The 17,873-nt window shown below is 38.3% G+C and overlaps 1 protein-coding gene and 1 non-coding gene across 2 annotated transcripts; one reads left to right on the top strand and one right to left on the bottom strand.

Annotated features, from left to right (window-relative positions):
- Window positions 1-3,699: 3,699 nt before the first annotated feature.
- LOC108842783 (uncharacterized) lies at window positions 3,700-7,649 on the top strand. Its single transcript, XM_018615807.2, has 15 exons — window positions 3,700-3,989; window positions 4,300-4,393; window positions 4,483-4,567; window positions 4,645-4,714; window positions 4,836-4,893; window positions 5,086-5,155; window positions 5,353-5,398; window positions 5,485-5,689; window positions 6,027-6,232; window positions 6,332-6,418; window positions 6,504-6,578; window positions 6,659-6,719; window positions 6,796-6,867; window positions 6,957-7,036; window positions 7,402-7,649. Exons 1-15 carry the CDS (start codon window positions 3,850-3,852, stop codon window positions 7,478-7,480), a joined length of 1,428 nt encoding a protein of 475 aa, XP_018471309.1. The 5' UTR covers window positions 3,700-3,849; the 3' UTR covers window positions 7,481-7,649.
- A 5,352-nt stretch (window positions 7,650-13,001) lies between these two features.
- On the bottom strand, window positions 13,002-13,109 carry LOC130508789 (small nucleolar RNA R71). The gene has a single exon (XR_008942967.1). It is a non-coding gene; the product is annotated as a small nucleolar RNA R71 (small nucleolar RNA).
- Window positions 13,110-17,873: the final 4,764 nt, after the last annotated feature.

Below are 17,873 nucleotides of genomic sequence, written 5' to 3'. Positions count from 1 at the left end.
AAATATTTCATAAAATTACTATAAAACAGTTTTTATTATAAATTCCCGCCCGTAGCGGGCTGACTCTAGTGAATACATAAAATAAGCATTTATAACATGAATAATTTATTTAAGTACTCAATTTAATGTATATTTTCCTATTTAGTGAAGTATTGATTTTTTTTTTGTTTTGACAATTGCATTTGATGTTTTATTATGAATAAGCTTCCTACTAACCTTTAAACAAAGTTGTTATTAGTAAGGTTTGAATATTGTTTCATATGTTTATCAAGTTGTTATTTTCCTATCTTAACTTGCTAATCTTTCTCTATCTTCACCGGATGTCATTAGCTTAACTAGAAATTACTCTTGGCCATTATGTCAGAAGTCCCTAGTTCGAATGACTGCTTGGACGAAACTAATATTACATGTTGTTGGTTCTTGATCTAGGGGCTTCAGCCTGAAACCTTCTGGTGTTAAAAAATGTATGTCTCTTGTTAACAACTAATTTTTAACCATGTCATCAAACTTTTTTTATTGGAAATTGTTTAAACTTGGATGTTTAAACTTTCTAAGTTTGTGAATTAAACCTTTTATTTTCGAGACACAAACAAACATTTTGATAACCAAAATTTAAATTAGATCCAAATCCGATTACAACCAAAATTTTCTGGACAGATGAGTTTAATAATGTAGAAAGCTGAATTTGGCAAGGTCTAATGAAGATCAGACCCTTGGCTAGGCAATTTATTACTTGCAAAGTTAATCCCGGTATCACAACCAGGTTTTGGCAAGATAGTTATTAATTGGACCAGTCTAGGCCCCTTAATAGACTTCACGGGTCCGCTGGGTTCTTGAGTCTCAGGCATTGATATAACTTCTACAGTCTCTGCAGCCTTTTTGGACTCGCGTTGGATTACGTTTCTGCTACGCTCTTTTCGCTGATAATTTTCACCTACCTCAGTCACCTTCAGGTCACCCAGGAAGCTAAGGCATTCCACATTTACTCCCCTTCAGCCGCCAACAACAATGCTTTCACTCTGGTTCGGACATTATGACTGCTAAAGTGGTGACCAGAATGACTAGTTTTAATTTTGATGTTTTAGTAAGAAAATTAGTCTACTTTTCCTTTCTCTTCCTTCTGTAACCAAACAATGTTTCAATTTGGAAGATAATCGAAAGGGTACTTACACAAAAAAGAAACATTTCGAACATTTTGATAACAACATTTGATTTTTAAAATAGGATATAGCTCACCAGTCTTCAAAATTCTTCAAAATCAGGATTGTTTATTTTAGAGCGTCATTATCTCAGGTCCTACAAACCCATAATCATCCTTTCAATAGAAATGCGCTCCACGCCCTAGGTCTTAAGGATTAAAGATTATTCACTGTTGGGGGCCATCATCACATGTTTTACATATATGATATTTCATTCAATTAAAAGGTGTTAAGTCTCAAATACTTGTTGTTTTTAGAGCTAACAAGAAAAAAAAAATTTATAGTTGAACTTCTAACTATTTTACATATACAATTTATCTCGTATTACAATTTATCTCGTATTACTTTGTTGTTTTTTCTCCCACAACTATTTTGTATGTATAAGTATTATAAATATAATATTATACTATTTTATTTTACAAACATAATATAATATGTTACAATATGTATCATTTTCTCACTCTTTTCATCTTTTTCACTTTCTTCTTTCCGTCATTCCTTCTTATCCTCTTCTTGTCATTATTCTTATTTCCTCTTCTCATCATCATCTTCCCTTCTTTCCTTGCTCTCCCTTTGTTTTACTAGGTCAGAGATAATGGGAAATTGTAATATTTTTTTGGCTCTTATTGTGCTTCATAGGTTGGACATGTTCCTTTTGCTTGAATTGACTAGTGCAGTTGATAATTGACATTTGGTGTTCTTTCTATGTCATTTTGCTTACACTATCCTATGCAACAATCTGTGGTATAGAATATCTCTCTCTTTTATTTTTGGTGGGTCTTCTCCTTTTTTTACTGTTTCTTTTTCATCTCCATCTCATTTAACGCCATAAACACATTTCTCCTTTATCGCAGTCAATTAATAAAAATGATTGAAGAACATGAACAATTACTGATTTTATTTTCTATTCTATTAAAAACGTATAAAATAAATATATAACATATCATGTATTATATTTTCATTATATTGTACAATGAATAAACAGTTCTAAACTATTTATTAATAAATATAACATATTATAGCTGGACAATTGTACATATCTTGTTTAATGTAATCTCACGCACAAGAAATTAGAATATGCTTCATTTTTGTTCAAAACTTCACATCCCATAACCACTTTAATACATTGTTACTTGGTGAGTTTTTTCCTCTGTTATGTTTATTTTGCCAATTCACCCAAAACCAAAATATTTTTTTTCAGAAAGACTTAGGGGACTGTATTGAACTAAGAGTTTTAGGAAGTCTTGAGATTTTAGATTTGATGTCATTTAAGTGGTTTTTAAAGATGTCTAGATGATTTCAGTGGGTTTTAAAAATAAAAATGCAAAATATTGGTGATTTGGCATGCTTTTTTTTTTTCTAAAAATTCAGAGTATTTTGGGTGCATTAATTTGCTAAACGAGAAAAATCACGAAAAATCTCGAGCTTTCATTCTTTCCCTTCACAACTTTGATATAGAACTGATTGTCAATGGTGCACTCGTCACGCTTCACCAACATGAATGTTCCAATCACAACATAAGGCAAGATCATCTCTTCTAGAACCGTTTTTCTTGCGGTCTCTCTACCAATCCACTCAACATGAATGTTCCAATCACCAAAATTCATCGAAGAATCACATGTCTGTCAAGTGGTATTGGTCTATAGTATACCATATACCATCCTTAGGCCCCAATCCCCATGTCTCTCTCGATTGTCAGCACTGAACAGCACATCAAGTGCAAACTTGCTGACACCTCTCACTGTAACTTTGAGAAAAATTTATTGGTCAGTAACATGAACATGAGCGGTTTCTTACAAACAACTGGGCATGCTTCGTGGTTACAGAAATTTCACAACGCTTCACAAACAGAAAAATGTTTCTATAATATTTTCTTTTATAATTTTTTTTCCAAAATAACACATATAGAACTATTTTCAAATATCAAAGCAGGCCGTCAGCTTCTAATAGTATACGGTGCAAGTAGAATAGTCAAATATGATCCGAGTTAAGAAAAAAAAATTATGTTCTAAAAATTTAATTTTTTGGATATATTACTAATTTGAGAGCTTGTAACTTCAAAAAAAAAAATATATATATATATATATGTAGATAGATTTATTAACTTTTACTTTCATTATATTGTTAAATATACAATTAGTAGTTTTTTGAATAGGGCCTTAAAATACTTTCATTATATTGTTAAATATACAATTAGTAGTTTTTTGAATAGGGCCTTAAAATACTTTGAGACAGCACTGAAGTCTGAAGCAAAGTATCCGAAAATCCTTTTACAAAGCTTTTTAATCTTCAAAATATTGTTTAGTTTGAGTAACATCGGAACTGATGAAGTTTTTATAAATTGACAATTGAAATAACGGTAAGTGTAAAATAATATTGGGAAAGAAACTTTTTTTTGGGAAAGAAGCTTTTTTTTTTTGGGAAAGAAGTTTCTGACTAAGCATCAAGAGTAAAATATTTATTAACATAAAGTAAAATGGTATTATTGGCTTCGCTTTGCTTTTGACGTGGAAAGCTCAAGTGTTGTACAAACTGCTCTCCTGAGTGTTGCCTTTCGAAATTCAACTAAAGATCTTAACTTTCTCCCAAGATCTTAAATTTCGAACTCTGTAAACAAACAAGGGTCTCTCCTGACTGATTCAGATACTTCATGATGTTGGTGCAGAGGAGAGTAATGAGATGGAAAAGAGTTTGGAAGTCCTTTCAAGCGGTCTCCGACAATGGTTTCATCTTCTCCTTCACGCTTCTTCTCGCTCTCAAGCTTGATCATCTCCTTTCTCACTCATGGTGGTCAGTTCTTTTCTTCTTCTTCTCCTTAATCGATGCCTTGACTTCTGTTGACTAAGTGTTGTTGGACAGAGGGAGTCTAGAGAATTGGGGTTTGAGTTAATTTTTGTTGCATTGACTTCTTTTGACTAAGTCTAGGTGTATCTTCTTGGGTTTTAAGTTAACTTTTGTTGCCTTGACTTCTGTTGACTAAATGATCGATAGTTAGGCTGAGAGGCTAGAGAACTGTGAGGTTTCAATCTTAGTTTTATCTTCTTGATCCATCCTTAAAGATCAAGACTTTTGGGACTCTCCTTTGATTCTGTTGTTGCAGGTTTGTATTTACACCCTTGTGGTGGTTGTTTCATGCTGTGATTTCCTGTGGTAGATTTTCGTTGCCTGCTTCATCAATGCCTCATAATCAGGATGTACGAACATTTTGTTTTGTGGTTTTTACCCTTTACTCTTAGTTTGGCAGGGCTGCTTGTAACCTGTTTAAGTTCTGTTCTTGTGTCAGTGGACTCCTTATCAATATGTCATGGCAACGCCGCTGCTTGTTGCTTTTGAGATCCTGCTCTTTCTACATCTTGAAGATAAATATGGTATTATTTCCCCATATTACTAATAGTATGACTTAATCAAAGCGTATATATGAATTGTTTGTGTCCCTCTTTTGCAGAGGCTGACTTAAAGTTTGTCTTCTTACCCTTGCTTGCCTTTGAGGTAGCGATTTTGGTAGATAATATAAGGTATTTCATCGAAGCTTCAAGGTTTTGGTTTTGTAGAGTTGTTTTCATTTGGGCCATTGTTGGTTTTGTTTACTTTTTGCTCTTTAGTGATGTGATGGCTGACATGAAACTTGACCTGCAGAAAGTGTTTGACACTCATTCCTAGAAATGAGGAAACTATGAGTGAAGAACCACTTCTCGTAAGTTGGTTATTCTCTAAGAGCAATTTAGACTTCAGCGCTCAAAAAGATTCAAATATGATCACCTTTTTTTTTTTTTTTGTAAAATGGCTTTTCAAATATGATCACTTAAACGGACTGTACAACAATTTGGTTTTATTTGTTCTTTAAGCTTTATTACTTTGCTTCTTACATTGTTTATTTCTTTTGTAGTACACATGGGTTTCCATCTGGATGGGTTCCTTAATTGCTACCATAACCTTCACTCTTGTTAAATCAAGTGGTATGTTGCAAATTTAATTTTGTTTAGCACTTGTGATATCTAGTGACTGAAATGTCTTTAATTTTGTAGAACCAACTGCTCACTCGTTATTTTGCAAAAATATTGTTTTGTTGTCATCGTTCTCTCATATTACTGCCTAGTCTCAGTCTGTTTCTTTCTTTTGTTTCTGAATCTGTTATGTCTCGAGCTTTGTATAGGTGATGTAGCTGCGTGGGAGTGGTGGGACTTATCTATAGACTTTGGGTAAACTAAATTTTCTTCTTGAAGTCTTTCTGAACTATCCTCTTTTTTTTGTAGTATGAAAAATCTTCTTTCTTCTTAATCTACAGAATATCAGAGTGCTTTGGCTTTCTTGTCACAAAGTGGTGGAATCAGTCAATCCAAGGGGGTTCACATATACCTACCTCATCTTCAATGGGAGTAATATATCTTGATCAGGACAGCGACACAGCATCCCGTCTCCTAGATATTGGTGGATATGTAATGAAAATCCCATTCATTACCTTCCAAGTCATCCTTTTCATGAGCTTAGAGGTACATATTTTTAATTGACAGAAACAAGTCCATATGAAAGAGTAAAACGATTTGAGCCAATACGTATTAACATATCTATAACAGCTATAATGAAAATTTTTCGGACACATATCTATAACAGCTTCAGAATCCAATTTATTTTTCCTTTATGAGAACAATTTTTTATAGAAAAAAGGCAAACGGTACTGCAGTGACCTACGGCCTCCACATCCCCAGATAGACTATGTCTGACCCAAAGAATATTAGCTTTTTTAAGAAACTAAAAAATCAAAAATAGTTTTTAGACATAATATTTTCTGCACCAGTTTGAGCTAATTCTCTTTTATCTAATTGCCAGGGAACACCTGCTTCTCCCAAAAACATTCCGATTGTAGTTCTGTTTGTACCTCTTTTTCTGCTACAAGGAGCTAGGGTGCTTTCTGTTACATATATTTCCTTGGCAAAATCTGTCTTGTGGATCTATAGTTTTGTTGGTCCTTATGGAAGATATTTAGCTAGATCATCGGCTCGTGTACTCCTGAGATTCTTTCAACATTGTAAAAGGTACAGAAGCAAACTGAGCAATAAGAAGATCTGGTAACATAAAGAAAGACTAATCCTTCTCAGATGGTTAATAACAGATTACTTGGTTACATGATATAGGTCTGTGAACAAATCTTTATTGTTCATTTATAGTGTTGCGACATCAATTGCTCGAATATTCCTGGGATTCTTTCAGCATGGTGCAAGGTACATATAAGCTACAATAAACTGAGCAATGTGTATCTCTTGTGATGAAAAGAAAGACTAATCCTTCTCACATTGTTAATAACAGATTACTTGACTGCTGGTCCGCCGATGAAGGAAGTCAGGAGGAACAAGCTAGGCTCCACACTGGAGAAGCTACTGGGTAAAGCTCTCATCTTTTGGTAACATAACAAATTGCTCTTTTTATTTATATACTATGTTTGGATCCCTATATGTTATCAGTTACAACACATTCTCACCAGAGGTTGTGAAGAAAATGCCGAAGTCTGATCTTGTTAAAGAGGTAAAACTGCACATTCTAAGCCAATTTAATTTTAAACATTCTGAAACCAAGCATGATCTTAAACTCCTCTCACCAGGTACGTAGACTACAAGCTGCATTGAGTGAGCAAACAGATATCCGCAAGCAGGAGTACGAAAAGCTTCAAGACGTAATACATCCATGAGTTTGTCTGTTTAATAACCACTATGGAAGCAACGATTTGCTTACTAATGCTAAAAGAAAAAAATTGAATTTCAGGAGAAGATTCTTTGCAAAGTTTGCATCCTAGAGCCGATCGAGGTGGTTCTACTCCCATGTAAACATCGCGTCCTCTGCAGGTAAACCAACATTCCTTTCGTTTACTCTTAGAAAATATCTAATTTGACATGTTTCAATAAGTATTAATTGCTATTGTCACTCAAAAAGTTTCATTATCAAAACTAGGCTAACTAGCACACGTTCAAACATGACTTACAACGAAGTAACATGCATTGTGCGGTTTGAAGAACCGGCTTGGTGACACAAACTAGTTTAACGCATCCATTAGTCTTAAATTGTATTTTGCTAATTATAAAAGTGTAGAGATAATAACAACAAGTGTGGTTGTGATTTGCTAGATCTGATATTTTTACTTATCTTTTAAACCATTTGTGTTTTCTTGAAATACAATCTTGTATGATGTTCATGTCGTTTGTGTTTTCAGCACATGCTACAAGAAATGCGAGATCTGTCCGATTTGTCGCGCATTGATTGCGGAAGGTATTCATGTATACGATGCGTAGATCTCAGATGACTTTTATCATGAAGACGAGTAGGTAGGTATGCATGTATTTTTTTTTTAGTGATGAGAAGCAAGAATTTATGAATATGGAGTATGTTACAACTTGCAACGGAGAATCTGATTACTTTTGTAGATAAGATATTGTAATCCATCTTCGACCTTTTGTTTCTCTTGTGACACAAGCACGTGCACGTTTAAGGCCAAAACGATCACAGGGAAATGTAAGCGGGTTCACACTCTCTATATCTTCTTACCAAATGTTCACAATGACATGGTTATCTAATTCTTTTGTTGAAAACTTATATAAACCAAAAAAGCATTTCAACGTAAACTTTACACAATCTTAGTAACAAAACGTATGTACTAGCGACGTTTTTTGGTGGAGATTGCAATTCCAGTGACAAGTCATACCCATAAATGGAAAGAGAGGTTGATTGGTCTTGGCGATGCATCGCATCAGGAGGGCCGTGTGGTCATGATCATATTGAGATAACTACTACATATTAAGATAACTCTTATGTATATCTAGATAATGATGTAAATAGGTCTTAGTCCTTATCGCTATAGAAGTTTGCTCATGTATATATACTCGGCTATTGCCAACGTAATAAGAAACACATTATACCACAAACTATTTCATGGTATCAGAGCAAAAGATCTGAGAACCCTAAATTTTCTTTCTTTCTTTCACAGCGTTTCTTGACCTACAAGAAACATGGCTGATCCTAATTCTACTCCTACTACCACGATAATCCCTACTACTACTACTACGATGATCCCTGCAACTACAGATATCTCTACTTCCTCTCCATACTACTTACACCCTTCTGATAATCCAGGTGCTCTTATCACTTCAGTCTTGCTGCGTGGAGATAACTATTCCGAATGGTCTACGGAATTGACTAATTCCATACAAGCAAAACGAAAGATCGGGTTTATCAATGGAACTATAGCTAAACCATCGACTGAACCTGAGCTTTCTCGATGGCTTGCAACAAACTCGATGCTGGTCGGTTGGATTCGTACTTCTATTGATCCGAAGATACGTTCTACAGTGACGTTTGTTCCTGTAACCAGTCTGATGAGCACTCGCAACTGTGACTCCCGTAAAGAAATACACCCCCTCACGTTCTTCACCCGTTCCAATCAATTGTATAGACGTCTTGTTGGTCGCTTAATCTACCTTACGAACACCCGTCCTGATCTTGGTTATCCTGTCCATATCCTTGCTCAATTTATGCATGCGCCACGACTGCCTCACTGGGAAGCTGCTCTTCGTGTGGTGCGCTACATTAAAGGAACTCCGGGGCAGGGAATTTTTCTTAAAGCTGATGATAATCTTGACATTAGTATCTACTGTGACTCTGACTGGATGGGTTGTCCACTCTCTCGGCGATCGTTGAGTGCTTACATTACATTTTTGGGAGACACTCCGGTTTCTTGGCGCACAAAGAAACAGGACACTGTTTCATTATCTTCTGCTGAGGCCGAATATCGGTCTATGTCTGAGGCAGTTAAAGAACTAAAGTGGTTGAAAGGTCTTCTTCAGTCGTTCCGTATCGATCACTCTCATCCGATGAAGCTCTACTGCGATAGCAAGTCTGCCTTATACATTGCTGCCAATCCTGTCTTCCATGAGCGGACAAAGCATATCGAGAAAGACTGTCATCATGTTCGTGACGCCATTAAGTCGAAGCTTATTACTACTGAGCATGTTTCTTCTAAAGATCAACTGGCTGACATCCTTACTAAATCGCTCCCTAGACCTCTGTTTGAGTCTCTTCTGTCCAAGTTGGGTGTTCGCAATCTCACACTTCCAACTTGAGGGGGAGTATTGAGATAACTACTACATATTAAGATAACTCTTATGTATATCTAGATAATGATGTAAATAGGTCTTAGTCCTTATCGCTATAGAAGTTTGCTCATGTATATATACTCGGCTATTGCCAACGTAATAAGAAACACATTATACCACAAACTATTTCAGATCAACTGGCATATGCAGATTTGGCTTTGGACAATATGATGTTGGCTGCTGATTGTAATCTTCATAAACTCTTGATGCTACAACAAGTTTGGGTCTCTAACTTGAGACTTGGTTATAGCATGAGTGTTTTTAGTTCCAACCAGACGGCAATACTATAAACCTTGTAGTCAAGGTTTTTGAAGAGGGGAAGATTTAATACAGGAATATCAAAGCTACGTCATCAAGACACTTCAGACGAAAGAGAGAGCAATGAGAAGTAGTATATAAACAGAGCACTCTTTCATTTTAGATTCATTAAAAAATCTGAGAAATAGTTTGTTAGCCTCCTTCTTCCTATAAACTCTGTATACGTGTCTTCCACATTAAACTTTCTTTTTGTTCATCTTGTTGAAGATAATTCTTAATTCAAGGTCTTCTACATTTAAACTGCGATTCATTGCTCCATGGACGACGATTCGGTTCAATAGCGGAATCATATGGTTTACAGCGCTATTCAGCAACTTAAGTCAGCTCAAATCGATCTAATTGGTTCAAATAGATCAAAATTGGTCTAAACCAGTTGAATCAAATAACATAGTGAATTATGACTAATTTAGTCGTCAAAATCAATTTTTAATAAAATAAACAATGATATTTTTCCTCAATTTTATATATTAGTGTGAATTAACAAAAAGGTTAATTTATTTTTAATATTTTAAAATTTTAATATTTAATCAAAGTATTTTACTAATTAAATCATAAAATTAAAAATATGTAATATAAATATAAAATATATAATTCATCGAAGCGTCTCTTAAACTCTGAATAATTCGATGTAAAAAAAAAAACTCTGAATAATTCATATAGGCATTAGTTCTATGAGAAGCGCCTTTTTTTTTGTAACACGGATTTATATTATAGAAAGCTTAAAGAGCAATGTTTACAACTGAAGCAGAAAATCCCGGAGTCAAGTTCGACGGGAGAATGAAACTAAAAAACAATACATAACAACTAGAGATAAAACCATATAGGGGCGAGGCACGCTCAGCGAAATGAAGAAACCCAAAGAGAAGCTTCACTTTTGTTCCCATGGCGATTGTTCGAGAGAACAATGGATAGTCGAACACGACGTTGAAACACCTATAAGAAGAAACTGAAATGTTGACTGGCAAGAACTCTAGGTGAGAAACTCTAGATCTGTTGACAACATTGAGAGAACAAAATCCTATTTGACTTGATTTGGCGCTTAAACACGAACGATCAGCTTTAGACCCAACAAATCTTACCGAAGAGACTAGGTGAATCTTTAACTCTAACTTCACCTCCGGAGAGGCGCTTCGGGAAATGAGGTTTGATGACATAGCTGACGGTTTAGCTTGGTCCAAAACTCGGAACTCAACATTGATGTCTTGCATAATTGCATTGTTTCACCCATTCCTTTTCATGCATTTTCATCATGTAGATTAGATTCTAGCCTTGTTTAGGTTGCATTTTGCATACATGAGTCCTTATCAGGTATTGGAGCATCTTATGGAGCTTTTGGAGACATTGGGATGCATTTGGAGCTCAAAAGGTGTGAAAAGGAGGATGATTGGACGAGAAGAGGCTGGAGCGACCTACAGAGGTCGCTGTGAGACCTCGCTCCAGCCGGAGCGACCCTGACGACCAAAGCTAGAGCGACCACTCCAAGTCGCTCGGCTTTACGTGACTCGAAGATGAAGAAAACATCCTGGAGCGACCTACAGAGGTCGCTGTGAGACCTCGCTCCAGCCGGAGCGACCTTGACGACCAAAGCTAGAGCGACCACTCCAAGTCGCTCGGCTTTACGTGACTCGAAGATGAAGAAAACATCCCGGAGCGACCCCTCGCAGCGACCATCCGAGGTCGCTCCCAAGGGCCAGAGCGACGTGCTGGAGCGACCTGCGGAGGTCGCTGCGTGTTTCTTATTTGCAATTTCTTTTTAGTTCAAGGACCTTTTTGCAATTACTTATGTCGTTTTGGCACTCTGAAAACCTAAGTTTAAGACTGATGGTAGCCACTTTTGGGCAGATTATGTTTTGTTGAAGAGAAAACCACAAAATACTCTTGGAAAGTTCATCTTTTGGATTCATTGATCTCTTGTTATTGATTTCTTATTGATTTCCTGTGTTCATCTACATGTTTAATCTGAAATCCAGTATGGGTTTAAGGTTTAACATGAAGATTAGTGAGTAGTTCCCTTTTGAATTCATGGGTTAGGGAGACTAGGGTGATTAGGTTAGATCAAGGATGTTTTTAGTGTAGATCAATCTCAAGCCTTGCTAGTAGAGTGTTCTTATTGCCTCTTTCGATCTGATCATTCGAAAGTTGATCTCTAGACATTTCCCACCCAAAAGGTGTTCGTTGAAATGTCTGAGGCAACTCTGCTAGGCTCTTAATGCATCTTGCCAAAGATATTTGTTGTTAAGAGTGTTAGGATAGCTAATAAACCTGTTCTTACTGATTGCTTTCATATCATTCAGCCAAAGAGATTTGATGTTTGAGATGTGTTAGCAAATGAGCATTCATCTAGATATAGAGTTTGTTTAAGATCGTGTTTAGGCTTAAGGTCATTTGTTTGATTCATCATTTGTCATCCTTGTTTGATACTTGATCACCCGAAATCATATTCCTAGGCCCATGAGTTCTCTTTTATCATATTTAAGCAAGTCATTCATTCACTGTTTCTTATTTCTATCTTGTCATCATAGTAGTTACTTGATTCTGAAATCATTTTAAATCATTTGTTGCATTTAGATTAAGTAAGTGCTTGCATTCTTAGTGCTTGAAATCCCTCAGAACTGGTTCGACATTTTACTTCCACTTTACTATCATTTGACTTAGGAGCCTCAAAACTCCTAACATCAAATTGGCGCCGTTGCCAAATTCTGAGTAGATTTGAACATTGAGATTTAGTAGCTTGCTTGAGACTAAATCATTTTCACTTTGCTGATTACTGATTCTCCTTATTCGCTTCCCTTTTGATCTGCAGGTGTATGAACTTGAGGAGCAGGGGTCCAACAAACCTAGTTCCACGAGCAGCAGACATCCGAGCTTTAGAGAGGGAGTGTGCTAGAAAAAGGAGAGAAGAGGAGCAACAGGCTCACATACAGGATCCGAACATTGAAATGGCTGACCCACAAGCGAATGGCGGCGAAAACGCCCCACCAGCTCGACCTATTGGTGCCTATGACCGTCCAACAAACCATGGCCACCTTCTAGGAATCAGAGCACCAGCTGTGGCAGCAAACAACTTCGAGATCAAGTCAGGGTTGCTGAACCAGATTGAGAACAACAAGTTTCATGGCCTGGCTGCAGAGAACCCATTCGACCACTTGGACAGTTTTGATAGATACTGTGGTCTATCCAAAACCAATGGTGTATCAGAGGATGCTTTCAAGCTCAAGCTTTTCCCTTTCTCTTTGGGGGACAAAGCACGTCAGTGGGAGAAGTCTCTACCAAGCAGCTCAATCACCACTTGGGATGACTGCAAGAAAGCTTTCCTAGAGAAATTTTTCTCTACTTCCAAGACAGCTGACTACAGGAATGAGATTTCCGGATTCAAGCAGAAGAACTTGGAAGGATTCAGTGAAGCATGGGAAAGGTTCAATGGCTACCTAGCTCAATGCCCACACCATGGTTTCAACAAGGGAAGCTTGCTTAGCACATTCTACAGAGGGGCCTTACCTGAGTACAGAGCAAGATTGGATACTGCAAGTAATGGGAACTTCTTGGACAGAACAGAAGAAGAGGCAGGGAAACTTGTTGAGAACATGGTCAAGAGTGATGCTGTCTACAGTGGGGATCATGACAGAGCTGATAGGTCCGCAGACAAGCAAACAAGAAAAGAGATAAAGGCTTTGCAGGACAAGATTGACATCCTCATTGCTGATAAAGCTTCTCAAGCTCAGATGAACTTTGTTGGTAATCCACAGCAAGAGATACCAGCTGCTGTCAATGAGGTTGATGGTCTGGAAGGTCAGGAAGAGCTGTGTTTTATCAACAACAATGGTACTTGGTACAAGAAGGAGCCAAACTTTCAGTACAACAACTATCAGCAGAGACCTTATTCTAACAACCAGCAGAATGGATACCAGCCTAGGAACAACCACCAAGGTGGCTATCAGCAAAAGCAAAACCCTCCTCCTGGTTTTTCCAACCAAGGGCAGCCCTCTTCTCAACAGCAGCCTGCTCCATCTAGCTCTACACCCCAAGAGAGCAGCACTGATGCACTTCTGAAAAAAATCTTGGAGTCACAGACTAGAAGTGAGAAGCATGTTAGTTATGAGCTGAAAAACCTTCACAACAAGATTGATGGGAGCTACAATGATCTCAACAACAAGTTCAGAGCTTTGGAGAACCAATTTGCTTCCATGAACACTCAGCAAAATCGCCAACAAGGCTCCCTACCTGGAAAACCTGAGCAGAATCCCAAGGATGCCAAAGCTATCACACTTAGGAGTGGTAAGGAGTTACCTCCTAGAACTCTCACCAAGGATGCTGAGAAACTAGGTGAGGGGGTGGCCATCAACATAGATGATGAGGTGGTTATTGTTGATGAGAAGACTAATGATGAGGTCTTGGAGAAGATTGTGGAAGCTAAGGGTAAAGGAAAGGTTGGAGAGGAGAAGAAGACTGTAAAGGATGGTGAAGTTGTTCCTCCAGCAAAGGAGAATGCTTTTGTCCCTCCTCCTTATGAACCCAAACTTCCATTCCCTGGTAGGTTCAAGAAGCAGTTGCTGGAGAAGTACAAAGCTCTTTTTGAAAAGCAGATGAGTGAGGTTCAGATCACAATGCCAATCATTGATGCTTTCATGCTGGTCCCTCAATACAGCAAGTTCCTGAAAGATGTCGTGGCATCAAAGAAGAAAGAGATGGAAGGTATGATGATTCTCACTCATGAGTGCAATGCCATAATTCAGAGGCTTGATGTTCCAAAAAAGCTAGAGGATCCAGGATGCTTCACACTTCCTTGTACTCTTGGACCCATGATGTTTGAGAAATGTCTCTGTGATTTGGGAGCTAGTGTGAGCTTGATGCCTTTGTCTGTTGCTAAGAAGCTTGGTTTCACTCAGTACAAGAAGTGTAGACTTTCTCTGGTGTTAGCTGATCGTTCGGTGAAGTACCCTGTTGGTATCTTAGAGGACCTTCCAGTGATGGTAGGAAACTGTGAGATCCCTACAGACTTTGTGGTGCTTGAGATGGGTGAAGAAGCTCAAGACCCCTTGATCCTTGGTAGACCTTTCTTAGCCACAGCAGGAGCTATTGTTAATGTGAAAGAAGGCAAGATCGATCTCCATTTGGGTAAAGGGAACATTCTCCATTTTGACATCAAGGAGGTGATGAAGAGACCAGTCATGCAGGCACAAATCTTCTACATAGATGAGATGGATGCTCTTGCTGATGAGCTCCTTGAAGAGCTATCAATAGAGGATCCTTTACAGCATGCCCTTACCATTGAGAGAGATGATGAAGTGGTTGCGAACCTGGCTAGTACTGCATATGGACTGATGCTGGATTCACACAAGGGATTTAATGGCAAGGATCAGTTTGAGGAGTTGCCACAGAAGGTTCATCAAGAGGCTGCAGTCACTCAACATGAAGACATCCAGCAAGATGACTGGAGTGAGCTCAAGGCGCCTAAGGTGGAACTAAAACCTCTTCCCCATGGTGTAAGGTATGCATTTCTTGGTCCCAATGAAACCTATCCTGTCATTGTGAGTAGTGAACTTACTGAAACTGAATTGTCTGAACTTTTGAAAACACTTAAAAGGTTTAGAAAAGCAATAGGTTACTCACTTGATGACATCAAAGGAATTTCACCATCTTTGTGCATGCATAGGATACATCTAGAGGATGAATCAATGACTTCTATCGAGCAAAGAAAAATCCTAACCTGAAGGATGTTGTAAAGAAGGAGATTCTTAAGCTCTTAGATGCTGGGGTTATTTACCCTATCTCTGATTCAAAATGGGTATCTCCTGTGCATGTTGTCCCAAAGAAAGGTGGAATCACTGTGATTAAAAACGACAAAGATGAATTGATACCAACAAGAACTGTCACAGGTCATAGAATGTGTATTGATTACAGAAAACTGAACTCTGCATCTCGAAAAGATCATTTTCCATTGCCATTTATTGATCAGATGCTTGAGAGACTTGCTAATCATCCATTCTATTGTTTTCTTGATGGGTATTCAGGTTTCTTCCAAATCCCCATACATCCCCATGATCAAGAGAAAACGACATTCACATGTCCTTATGGTACCTTCGCATATCGAAGAATGCCATTTGGACTATGTAATGCTCCAGCCACCTTTCAAAGGTGCATGATGTCAATTTTCTCTGATCTTATTGAGGATGTTGTGGAGGTGTTTATGGATGATTTCTCTGTCTATGGATCTTCGTTCTCTGCTTGTTTGTCAAATTTGTGCAGGGTCCTACAGAGATGTGAAGACACCAACCTTGTGCTGAACTGGGAGAAGTGCCACTTCATGGTCAAAGAAGGGATTGTGCTTGGGCACAAGATTTCAGAGAAGGGAATTGAAGTGGACAAGGCTAAGATTGAGGTTATGGTCAGTTTGCCTCCACCTAAGACAGTGAAAGATATCAGAAGTTTTCTTGGACATGCTGGTTTCTACAGGAGGTTCATCAAAGACTTCTCCATGATCACTAGACCATTGACCAGGTTGCTTTGTAAGGAAGCCACTTTCAGCTTTGAAGTAGAGTGTCTTGAGGCCTTCAAGAAGCTGAAAAATGAACTCATCAGTGCCCCCATAGTCCAACCACCTGATTGGGATCTCCCCTTTGAGATCATGTGTGATGCTAGTGATTATGCTGTGGGAGCTGTACTAGGGCAGAAGAAGAATGGAAAAACTCATGTGATCTACTATGCAAGCCAGACCATGAATGAAGCTCAAATGAGGTATGCCACCACAGAAAAGGAAATGCTAGCCATTGTCTTTGCCTTTGAGAAGTTCAGAAGCTACTTGGTGGGATCTAAGGTTATTGTCTACACTGATCATGCTGCTTTGAGACATCTTCTAGCCAAGAAAGATGCAAAACCAAGACTTTTGAGGTGGATCCTATTGCTTCAGGAGTTTGATTTGGAGATCAGAGATAAGCCAGGAGTTGAGAATGGTGTAGCTGATCACTTGTCCAGGCTGAAGGTGGAGTGTGGAGTACCTATTGATGAGGGACTTCCAGAGGAGCAAATCATGGCTATTGGAGCAGTAATGGCAGTTTGTGACACTGGTAGAAAGCTTGAGGAAGTGAAGGCAACTGAAGAGAAGGAACCTTGGTATGCTGATTTGGTGAACTATCTAGCCACAGGAAAAGAACCTTTGAATCTTGTGGGCTATGCCAAGAAGAAGTTCTACAAAGATGTGAAGAGGTACTACTGGGATGAGCCTTATCTCTACACTCTCTGCAAGGATCAGCTGTATAGGAGAGTGGTTGCTAATGAAGAGATAGATGGGATCCTCACACAATGTCATGGATCATCCTATGGAGGCCACTTTGCTACTTTCAAGACTGTAGCAAAAGTGTTACAAGCTGGATTCTGGTGGCCACACATGTTCAAAGACACACAAGACTTTGTCTCCAGGTGTGATTCATGCCAAAGAAGAGGAAACATCACCAAGAGGAATGAGATGCCTCAAAATCCTATTCTAGAAGTTGAGGTCTTTGATGTGTGGGGTATTGACTTCATGGGACCATTTCCTTCATCATATGGGAACAAGTACATTCTTGTGGCTGTTGACTATGTCTCAAAGTGGGTGGAAGCTATTGCTAGTCCCACCAATGATGCTAGAGTGGTGACTAACATGTTCAAAAGTATTATCTTCCCAAGGTTTGGAGTTCCAAGAGTTGTGATCAGTGATGGAGGTTCTCACTTCATTAACAAGCTGCTCGAAGGACTTCTAAGGAAAAATGGTGTGAAGCATAAGGTAGCAACTCCTTACCATCCTCAGACAAGTGGCCAAGTTGAGGTCTCTAACAGAGAGATCAAATCCATTCTGGAGAAGATTGTGGGGATCACGAGGAAGGATTGGTCTAATAAGCTTGATGATGCACTTTGGGCCTATAGGACAGCCTACAAGACACCTTTGGGTACCACACCTTTCAACCTTGTCTATGGGAAAGCCTGTCATCTGCCTGTGGAGCTTGAGTACAAGGCATTATGGGCAGTGAAGTTGCTGAACTTCGACATCAAAAGTGCTAAGGAGAAAAGACTTTTCCAGCTACATGAGCTTGATGAGATAAGGATGGATGCTTTTGAAAATTCAAGGATCTACAAAGAAAAGACCAAAGCTTTCCATGACAAGAACATTCTGAAAAGAGAGTTCCGAGAGGGAGACCAAGTCCTTCTCTACAACTCTAGGCTGAAGTTGTTTCCAGGAAAGCTC

The sequence above is a fragment of the Raphanus sativus genome, chromosome 2 (assembly GCF_000801105.2).
Source record: "Raphanus sativus cultivar WK10039 chromosome 2, ASM80110v3, whole genome shotgun sequence".
Taxonomy (NCBI): domain Eukaryota; kingdom Viridiplantae; phylum Streptophyta; class Magnoliopsida; order Brassicales; family Brassicaceae; genus Raphanus; species Raphanus sativus.
The sequence above is the reverse complement of the archived record's forward strand: the minus strand, read 5'-3'. Positions and strand labels throughout refer to the sequence as shown.

What these genes read in the sequence shown, in the direction of transcription:
- LOC108842783 (XM_018615807.2), top strand. Translation starts at nt 3,850, where the DNA reads ATGATGTTGGTGCAGAGGAGAGTAATGAGATGGAAAAGAGTTTGGAAG. An exon ending in ACATCTTGAAGATAAATATG is followed by an intron (nt 4,568 to 4,644) that starts GTATTATTTCCC and finishes CCTCTTTTGCAG; the next exon opens with AGGCTGACTTAAAGTTTGTC. An exon ending in TGAGTGAAGAACCACTTCTC is followed by an intron (nt 4,894 to 5,085) that starts GTAAGTTGGTTA and finishes TTTCTTTTGTAG; the next exon opens with TACACATGGGTTTCCATCTG.